The sequence below is a fragment of the Triticum aestivum genome, chromosome 1A (genome assembly GCF_018294505.1).
Source record: "Triticum aestivum cultivar Chinese Spring chromosome 1A, IWGSC CS RefSeq v2.1, whole genome shotgun sequence".
Taxonomy (NCBI): domain Eukaryota; kingdom Viridiplantae; phylum Streptophyta; class Magnoliopsida; order Poales; family Poaceae; genus Triticum; species Triticum aestivum.
In genome coordinates, this window is record NC_057794.1 from 55,951,128 (window position 1) to 55,961,549 (window position 10,422).

At 42.7% G+C, this 10,422-nt stretch overlaps 1 protein-coding gene across 2 annotated transcripts; it reads left to right on the top strand.

Moving 5' to 3' along the window:
* Window positions 1–3,432: 3,432 nt before the first annotated feature.
* LOC123091651 (nicotianamine aminotransferase 1) lies at window positions 3,433–5,776 on the top strand. Of its 2 annotated transcripts, XM_044513265.1 has the most exons (7): window positions 3,433–4,178; window positions 4,252–4,470; window positions 4,600–4,659; window positions 4,822–4,977; window positions 5,067–5,160; window positions 5,237–5,292; window positions 5,379–5,776. In XM_044513265.1, the coding sequence occupies exons 1-7, from the start codon at window positions 3,540–3,542 to the stop codon at window positions 5,553–5,555; spliced, it is 1,401 nt and encodes a 466-aa protein (XP_044369200.1). In that variant the 5' UTR covers window positions 3,433–3,539; the 3' UTR covers window positions 5,556–5,776. The 2 variants fall into 2 exon arrangements, with proteins under 2 accessions (XP_044369200.1, XP_044369269.1); XM_044513334.1 differs by lacking the exon at window positions 5,237–5,292.
* Window positions 5,777–10,422: the final 4,646 nt, after the last annotated feature.

The following is a 10,422-nucleotide window of genomic DNA, read 5'->3' on the forward strand; positions in this document are numbered from 1 at the left end:
CAGTTAACTAAAATTTTTGCCTCATAGCTTGGGTGGGTTAAGTACTAGGAGACTTTATAATGTGCAGTACAAGTGCAGTAACAGGCTTCTGAGTTAAGAAAACATTTCTGTTTGATTTTCAGTAAAAAAGGCTTAAGAACTCAAACATTGCAAGCACAAAATTACTCCAAGAAATTTACTCCTGCAAGCACAAAATACAATTAAGAAATCCAAGAAACACATGGTCTTGAGGATATTCTTTATGACTGATTATTTCAGTTTTACATGCAGATTTTGACCAAAAAACACATGGTCTTTTTAATAGTTTTCAGTTTGGACAGAATACTGAAAACTACAGTTTGGACAGAATTCCTAACACTTTGGTCTTCTAGTCACAAAACAAAACTGACATAATTCTAGATGCCATAACTGAATTTTTTGACAGTAGTTTAAGTTTTTAACAGTAGCTCCTAACTGAAAGACACATTAACTAAGCAAAAAAAAAGGCAAACCAGCACACACACACACATCCAAAGAGATTTGGTTGCTTCATATATATGACTAAATAGATGAGTTCAGAGGGGGGAGGTTTGGCTAAAACACTACCTGCACTCCACTTAACTAGATCACAATTTTAGAAAGAATTGTCACAATAATCAACATGAAGAAGCACAACCCCCACCAATACAGACCACAAATCCACACTGAAATCAATTTGCTGACTTTTGCTAACCCTAGAACACGGGGGAAGAGGGTTGTGGTACTCGCGGGAGGTAGCCTAGGGGGAAGGAGGGGAAGGGGGAGAGGTGAGGAATCACCTGTGGGATAACGGCAGGCTGCCGTAGGAGGGCGCCGGCGTCGAGGAGGCGGCGGGCGGCGGCGCGTCGAGGAGGAGGAGGCGCGTCGAGGAAGAGGCGGCGCGTCGAGGAGGCGGCGGCGCCTTCTTGCTCAGTCTCTTGCTTCCCCGAGCCCTTCCTCGAAGACGGCGATGGGGGGCAGGGCAGCAGTGGCGGCGCAGTGGGTCGGGGCGGCGACGGAGCAGCAGGTCGAGGACTCGGGGGATTGGGATTGGGCTCGGCCGGGGAGGAGGCGGCGCTCGGGGGAAAAGGGATAGAGGGGGGAAAGTTAGTAATGGCGCACTGTGGGAGTGGTGCGCCATTACTAGTTTTGAAAAAAAATGATTTTTTTAAAAAGAAACTTAGTAGTGCGCAAATAACTAGTAATGACGCACTGTCTACTTGATGCGTCATTAGTATGTTTGAAAAAATGAAAAAAAATTGTTACTAGTGGCGCACCATGTATCCGATGCGCCATTAGTGTCTTCCACACTAATGGCGCACCTGCACATGGTGCGCAACTGCTATATTGTAGTGGCGCACCACATGTTAGGTGCACCATTAATATCCATTTCATCTATAGCCTTTTTCCTAGTAGTGTGCTTTCGCCATGATTGAGTAACAGTCGTCTGCGCGAGCCATAGGGGTCGTGGGGAAGTAGGGGTGGCAGTGCCTGTGGAGTTCAATTTGGCTGGAGGTGGAGGAGAAGGGGGTTGCGGTGGGTGTGGCTTTGCTTTTGGCTGGCGGTGGGGTAGAAGGGGGTTGCAGCTGCTTCGGCTTTGCTTGTGTCGGATTTGATTCCGGCCAATGGTAAGATTTGGAGCTTTTCTACCGATTTTCAATTCAGCCCACATGCGATTATTGATGAAGTGAAAATTTTACTTTCATACATGGATGTTTGGACTTCGTTCTCGTCGTCGGAGTCGGATGATTCCGACATAGAGGGGATGTTTTTTGATGTCGAGAACCTCCTCTTGTTGCATCTCGTCGGCAAATTTGAAGCCAACAAGAAAAAGAAGAAGAAGCGCCATGAATCGACGATCGGCCGCCTTTGCATTCCGGCGGATGGCTCGGTCATTGACCGGTCAAAAAAACGATCCGACAAGCTCTTCAAACTAGCTTCAAACGTCCGGGCTGGCTGGCACCCCATATATCCAGCCCAGATATGGGGCGGATATAGGGCGGCCTGGGCGCAGCTGGGCGTGTTCATTATGACAGACCTGACAGCCCGATCCCAACAAAAATTGAACCAAATCCCCCTCTAACCTACCTGATTTCACTTGTGTCAGACTGCACCTTGCTGTCTATTTTTTTTAACACATTGTTTGACTAGGTTTTTTGTGATTTTTTCCTAGGAGCTTGATGAAATGATTGAAAAATGTTCTCATACTTCAAAAAAAAATTCTCACTATTAGTAGCGGCCAGTAATGCTTGCCTTGTGAAGGATATGAGCTCATTTACAAAGCAAGCATTGATAGCCCCTATCAAGAGAGAGTAGCTTAACGCTTTTACCCGACGCGGCTATTTAAGCCCGTCATGTCGCTCCTCCGGTGGCGAGGTGGGACTAAAAATCCAACTATGCCGGTCCAAACGGATGTTTCTAAACTGAAAATCTTAAATACGAACAATTTATTTGGTGTTTAAACAACTCCGCCGGCCTAACACAGACTAAAACATTCAAAATGATTGACATGTATGTCTTTGCATGTACTTCATTCGTTTCTAAATATAAGTCTTTTTAAAGATTTCAATACAAACTGCATACGGATCTATATAGACATATTATAAAATGTAGGTTCACTCATTTTGCTTCGTATATGATCTTTTATTGAAATCTCTAAAAAGACTTGTATTTAGAAATGAAGGGAGTATTAAGTATTTTGAGTATAGGATTTTTTATCGCAAATAAAAAATTTGAGGCCTCTTTCCAGCCGTCGCCTCCTCCTCCAAGAAAAGCTAGGGCCATGGAGGCGCGGTGGATCCTGGCAAGGGCCGGCGGGAGGGCTCCGTTGTTAGTCGTTCTTTCAAGATTTGTTAGGGTTTGTGTTCTACTCAGGAAGACGAGACGGCGGCGGCTCCCTGCAGATGGAATAAAGGTCTCCCCGTCTAGTCCCCGTTCCGGTGGTGCGTCTAGCATTGTTGGTGGGCGTGTGGAGGTGTGTCTCCGGCGGATCTATCCTCGGTGGATTTGCTCGGATCTGGTTGTGGTTCGTTTATGTTCGTGTGTCTTCAGGTTGGATCCTTTCGATCTACGTTATTCTTCATCAGCGACGGTTGCTGTTCTGGTGCGCTGGTCCTATGGGACCTTAGCACGACGACTTCCCGACTGTCTACTACAACAAGTTGTGCCCGACTCCGGCGTGGGAGAGGTGATGACGGCGGCGCGCCTTCGGCTCGCTTCAGTGATTGTAGTCGTCGCTAGGTGGTCTACGGATCTGGATGTAATTTTTATTATTTTTAGTGTTTGTTGTACTGCCATAACAGAAGATGAATAGATTAAAAGTTTTCTCGTAAAAAAAATTTTGAGGCCCATCCGGTCACTGTCGTGGGCGCGCGTCCACGGACATATAGAGATCCGGATTTGCCTAGATGCTCTTATCACAGCGTTTGACGGCCATCGAGATACGCAAGGGATTCCGATGCTTGCCAGAAAATACACCAGTCTTATTGCTCTCAGCAGCATTGGCATGTGCCAGTCCCGTACCACAGAACCAACACTCCACAATGTCCAACGGCACCATGAACCAACTGACGCCGGCGCCCGATGCGTGGAACTTCGCGCCGGACGAGGCCCTCCTCGGCCTGTCGGCGCTGTCGGTGCGCTCCGTGCTGGGCAGCATCAAGGCCGGGATGGACCCGAGCGACGACCGCCCGGTGATCCCGCTCGGGCACGGCGACCCTTCGGCCTTCCCGTGCTTCCGCACCGCGCCGGAGGCCGTGGAAGCCGTCTCCGCCGCGCTCCACTCGGGGGAGCACAACTCCTACCCCACCGGCGTCGGCCTGGAGCCGGCGCGGCGCTCCATCGCGCGTCACCTGTCCCTCGACCTCCCCTACGAGCTCTCCCCCGACGACGTCTACCTCACGAGCGGCTGCTCCCAGGCCATCGAGATCGTCTGCTCCGTGCTCGCCGGCCGTCCCGGCGCACACAACATCCTGCTCCCGCGGCCCGGGTACCTGTTCTACGAGGCGCGCGCCGCGTTCAACGGCATGGAGGCCCGCTACTTCGACCTCCTCCCGGACAGCGACTGGGAGGCGGACCTCGACGCCGTGGAGGCCCTCGCCGACGGGAACACCGTCGCCATGGTCCTCGTCAACCCCGGCAACCCCTGCGGCAACGTCTACAGCTACGACCATCTCGCCAAGGCAAGCCATGACATCCAATCTCACCATCCTTCCTGCCTCGACCGCCGATCTTCAGCTTTGCCGACTGTTGCAGGTCGCCGAGACAGCGAGGAAGCTTGGCATCTTCGTCATCGCTGACGAGGTGTACGCGCACCTGACGTTCGGGAAGAAGCGGTTCGTCCCGATGGGCGTGTTTGGCTCCGTGGCTCCGGTGCTCACCCTGGGATCCATCTCCAAGAGATGGGTGGTGCCTGGATGGCGGCTTGGATGGATCGTCACCAATGATCCTAATGGCGTATTTTGCAGGACCAAGGTTCTTTTCTTCGACTTCTTGCATTAGGATGTTTTATTTTTGTCTGATATAAATTTTTTTTGTGTTGCGTGAAACCTGAACCTTACAAAGTGAGGTCATGTCATTTTCTTCTTGTTTTTTTAAGTGCAGCTTGTGGAAAGCATTAAGAGTTACCTTGACATCTCCTGTGATCCTGCGACATTTGTTCAGGTAACTGACTCTTACAAGTTTCTTCAGAGATAACATTTGATATTCTGGAGACATAATAAAAGCCACCATACCATAAAAATAAGCAGGAATTGAACACGTGAGTGAATGGAAAAATAAAATGACGTTTTTGTCCTTTGGTCTTGACGCAATTTCCTTCCCCAGGGAGCAATCCCAGAACTGCTGGAGAACACAAAGCAAGAATTCTTCGACAAGACCGTGGACATTCTCAGGCAAACCGCAGATATATGCTGGGAGAAGCTCAAGGGCATCAGTGGCATCACTTGCCCAAGCAAACCGGAGGGCTCCATGTTTGTAATGGTTAGTGTTTCAGGCCAAGTTGCCAAGACATCATGCGAATGGTTTGTTGCTGATGGTGTATGAAAAATTTTACTGCATTTTTTCTGCAGGTGAAACTGGATTTGTCCTGCCTTCAGGACATCAAAGATGACATGGACTTCTGCTGCAAGCTGGCAAAAGAGGAGTCAGTGGTTGTTTTGCCAGGTATACTACAGTTTGAGCCTAAAACTCATTGCATAGCTGTGGTACAGGATTTATTTTTTTTGCTTTCTTTCTTCAGCAATCATAGCTGTGGTACAGTTTGAGCATAAAACTCGAGCTCATTGCATATCTGTGGTACATGATTTTTTTTTCTTTCTTCAACTATCAGAATTACCTTCTATTGGCATTTTATTCTAGCATTAACAAGTCGGTTTGTCCAGGATGTGCTGTGGGATACAAGAATTGGGTCCGGATCACGTTCGCAATCGGACCGTCTTCTCTCGAAGATGGCCTTGCTAGGCTCAAGTCCTTCTGCTCGCGACACAGCGAGACTAATAAGTGACACAGTGAGCTCACAAGTTCCCTGCAAAATGAGGCACCTGCTTTCCTACAAATAACCACTATGTATGTCCAAAGTTCAGCAGGAGCTACCTGAAGGATTCAACACTCTCATGAGAGGTGAAATATTTGATGCAATATTTATGACTTCTTTGTCTAGCCAACATATGAGATGTTACAATTCTTGTTGTAACATCAAGTATGTGTAGGTGACAATTGTAGGGAATCTATAGTTTGGAACACTATTATACTATTGAATAAAAGTGGGACTTGATGTTAACTTGTGTTCTTTCTTTGAGCAAAGGATAGGATCGGGAGCTAAACCTTAGGTGCCCGAGAGAGTTTTGCTTGTTAGTGTTTCTTTGTCCATGTTATTGCTCGTTTTCTCGTATTCGGATGTTTTTGTGTCATCGAAAGACGAGGAATCCCTGATGAGCGCTGAAGTACCGTAGCTTTTCTTTCCTCGGCGGCATTGCACAGAATAAAAGTTTCATGGTAGTTTTCTTGTTCTAGTATGGCAGTTGTATCCCATATAATCAGTACTGGAAAGTTACGGTATTTTAGTCACCGGAATCGACGTCTTTGAATTGTGATGTTTGTTGTCTGGCCTTTAGTGTGTATAGAGAGTGGTGGCAATGACTGTGGTGGTCAAGTGTGGCATGTTCAGAGGTCCTCTAATTTTGAATTTCCTCTTCTTGTTGTTTCTCCTAGTTTCTTCCCTCGCGGTATAGTGTCGAAGCAAATGATTTGTTTACTTGGTTCGCAATGGAATATTCAAAAAGTGAAGCTCGAGACGATGAATTCAAAGCACCTTGATGTAACTTTTACTTTGATTGCGTGCCTTTGTGGCTTATTTTCGTGATAGTTTGTTCGATGATATATTTGCTTACTTGATCAACCAAAGTTGGATTGTCTGCTACAATGTGTTTGCTCTTTCTTTGTAAAATAAATAACTAAGTAATTAAGCAATTCCCCATACAAAACTACATCATGCAAAGCTTGCAAATAATCCTATAGATCAATCAGGAGTATAATGTATCCTCTTCTTTCTAAGGAAAATGAATATGAATCGTGTTTGTTTTGTGTGGTAAGAGTTGATCTTTCCTACGATACTCTCTACTTCTCGGGGGTGGGGACCAGTATATATCTAATCTCACCATTGATATATTGAAAGTAGTTTAGGCTTTCCTTAATTTTCTTTGTACATGTTTTTCGTTTGTAAATGCTTGATAACCTAAAATTTTCGTCTATATCAACCGATAGACGGAAAGACGTCACTCTGACTCTTGGAAAATTCTATTTGACTCATTTTGCGTCAAATAGGCGTGCGCTACCCTTCTCCCGTAATAGGCCGGTCCTTTTCGCCCGGTTATCTTTCCTTCTCTTCTTTGTTCGTGTGTTGACTCTTTGTGTTTTTTTCTTCTCATTTCTTCTATTTTTAGTTTTTCCGTTTATTTTTTCATTTTATTATTTCTTTCATCCTTTTCAAGTTTATTTTTAGTATTTTTTGGAATTCAAATATTGTTTGAAATTTAAGACAATGTTCACATTTTCAATAAATGTTTGAGAATTTCGAAAAAACGTTCATGTTCTCCAAATTTTGTTCGGGATATAAAAAAATGTACATGTTTTCAGAAAAAATAAAAAAAGAGGTTTGGGGGAATTTAGAATATCTTCATGTTTTTCCAAATTCAAGAATTTTAAAAAATGTTCCTATTACGAAATTTTACTTAAAACTAATAAATATTTCAAATATTATGCGTGATTTTTTATAAGAAATATCTTTTTGTAAAATTTGTTCCTAAATTCAATAAATGTTCATTTTTTCTAAAAAAAAATCTTCCACTTTAGAAATAATTCGCAAATTTTAAAAATATTCATGTTTATGAAAAGTATTTGGGATTTTTCAAAAAATGTTCTTCAAAAAACAGAATTTCAACAAATATTTCCCATTTCCAAATTTGGTTTAAATTTTTAAAAACAGTTAGCTACAGTGTTTCTATAGAGAAAACTGGCCGCTAAACTTTTGCTACATAAAAAAACTGTCACCACAGTGTTGCTACAGAGATAACCGTTCGCATGGGGAAAACCGGGCAATATAGTGTTGCTTGCGGAACAAAACCAGCCACAAAACCGGGCAATATAGTGTTGCTTGCGGGAAAAAAAAACAGCCGAACGCTCCTCTTGGGCTGGCCCAGGCAAACGCCTATGTTGGTTTCCTCGGTTACCTGACGCAGCAAGCGGTACATAGGTATGGGACCTCCTAGGACTGTGGGCGCGTACGGATAAAACTTATCACGTACGAGGGTTACCTCAAGCCGCCGTCGCAGCTGCCGAGAAATTTAGATCCCCTCGTTTCCGGCTGCCATCTTAGCGCTGAGAGGTGGAGGAACTCGGATCTTCAAGACCTCTATATTCTTCGTCAACATCTAGTGATTATCATAATTTTGTGAGAATAAATTTCTTCTCATTTTTTTATCGGTGCCATGAGGTTAGAGAGTTTTCTGTCCTCGCGGATATGACTGTTCAGATTTGATGAGTTTATCTTATTGTGTTGTGCTTTTTTTGTTTGTCTGATTCTTTGTAGAGGTGAAATCTTTCATCGACACCATAGTGAAGATATTGTGATTCGACGACCTGCACTTTTAGGGGATCTTTCCCGGCCCAAGTACATCCATCGGTCAAGACTGTCCATCTTTTTGATGGGCGACGCAAATCGCTTTCAAAAACCACTATTGGTAATATTTCATGCGGATGAAAGAGTGACAACGTCGTTGCTCTAGTCCAATTGCTGCATCTTTACCAAAGTCTTTGAGGTATTTCTTCAAGCAGAGATTGATACCGCGGACATGGTGTTTTCAAGAGATATCATTGTAATTCTTAGTTATAGGAGTTACTTTGTATATTCTTGAATCTAGGTCCAAATCAGCATACCTGTAATTATTATGAGTACGATAAAGTTACGAGTGTTTCTAAAAAAGGTATGGGACCTCCTATTTGGCGGGGAAATATCTGGTGCACCGGTGCTTGGGGAGCTACGGTGCACCGGACCTTTGTAGCACATTTTAAAATGTTACAAACAATATGAAACTAATTGAGTACATTCACACATCATTAATATTTGCTGTCATAAAAATTCAAATAAAAATTGAAAACATAGCTCACGATACAAAAATGACAAATTTAACACTGAATAGTATGTAATATAATTTGGGCTTTAGATTAGGCTCATTATCACATGGATGTCAAATTTGTCAATTTTTGTATCTCCAACAATGTTTCGAATTTTAATTTGAAATTTTGCAACAACAAACATTGATTTTGTGTGAATATGGTCAATCTTTTGACATTTTTTGTAAACTTTTAAAATGTGTTAGGAGGTCTGCTGCATCGGTAGCACACCACAAGCACCAGTGCACCTGATACGTTCCCCTATTTGGCATGGTAGACGCTGGCGAACGAGCCAACGCATAACCCCTTCCCTGTGCGCCCACTTCAAGCGGCACCTGTGTGGGGCATCCTGTTTTTTTCAATTCAGTTTTTGTTTCTTTTTTTCTTTTTTAATATTAAATAATTTAAGATTTTTAAAAAGTTCCAAATTTTTAAAAATGAGAATTTTATAAATTGTTCAACAAATCATAAAACGATCGTAGGTTAAAGAAGAGGTTCACATATTCAGAAAATATTCATGACTTTGAGAAACAAATGCTCATAAAATAATAAATGTTCATGATTTTACAAAAATGTCCATGTCTTCAAAAAATGTTCCGGAATTTGAAAAAACTTTTGCTAACTCAAAACATATCCATGCATTCTTTTTAAATGTTCAAAAAATTCATAAATTATTCCTGAATTAAAAAAAGTTCATCGATTCAAAAAATGTTTATGTATTTTAAAATTCTTTATGCATTTCTTCTGATCAGTTTTGCAAAGCTTCTACAAGGTTTTGATTGAGGTTTTTTTTCCTTTTCGCTTTCTATGTTTCCTCACTCGAATTTCCCTCGGGTTTCCTCTGGATCTCTTTCATATTTCTTATTTTTTATTTTTATTTCTTTTTTGCCTTTTCCTTGTTTTCATCATCATTTCATTAAAAAAATCAAATTTCCTAAACTTTTTTAAAAAATCCTGAACATATGAAATATTTCATGAACTTCTTTTTAATGTTGTGTGCATTTTTTTAAATCTTCCCGAGTGCCACCTCTGCAAGGACTAAAACCCTAACATATCTACTAGTCGGCACCGAGGCATCAGGATTCCCCTCCCCGTCACCGGCTACCAAAGCGGCAAAAAGAGGGAGGCAAATCCTTGGGCTTGCCGATGGAGGTCCAATGGAGGAACGCTTTGCTCTAGTCATCTTGCGAGAAAGGAAAGAAAATACTTCCTCCTATTGTACTTTGCTTATTTAATAATCATTGAAGTTGGGTTGCCTACTAAAAATTGTTTGTTCCTTCTTTACAAAACAAATAACTATATGTCTAATCAATTCACATACATCATACAAAACTTGCAACAAATTCTGCAGATCAATCATTACTACTCCCTCCGTCCGGAAAAGCTTGTCCCAAACTTGTTTCTCAAATGGATGTACCTAGCACTAACTTGGTGCTAGATACATCCATTTGAGAGACAAGCTTTTTCAGACGGAGGGAGTATAATTTATCCGCTTTTTGAAGGAAAAAAGTTAAATTAAGACATTATGTTTATTAGGCGAGGTAAGACGTGATGTTGTTACATCAAAGAGAAGACATGATCTACTCGGTATGAAGAACTGCAAAATACGTATCTCTGTCCATTCAAGAGTTCAAGGGTCCCCCCTCCCCACCAATTACACAACAAGCGGACGTGTTTTTAAATGCTCTTTCCTTATATACATGAGATGTATAAAAATTTAATCTAGTCCGGAAACCCTTAATTCTCCCTTCGCGC

Bases quoted from the DNA above. Each gene is read 5' to 3' on its own strand.
- LOC123091651 (XM_044513265.1), top strand. From the start codon at position 3,540: ATGTCCAACGGCACCATGAACCAACTGACGCCGGCGCCCGATGCGTGG. The intron at 4,179-4,251 runs GCAAGCCATGAC...CGACTGTTGCAG, and splicing joins GCTACGACCATCTCGCCAAG to GTCGCCGAGACAGCGAGGAA. The intron at 5,293-5,378 runs GTACATGATTTT...CGGTTTGTCCAG, and splicing joins GAGCTCATTGCATATCTGTG to GATGTGCTGTGGGATACAAG.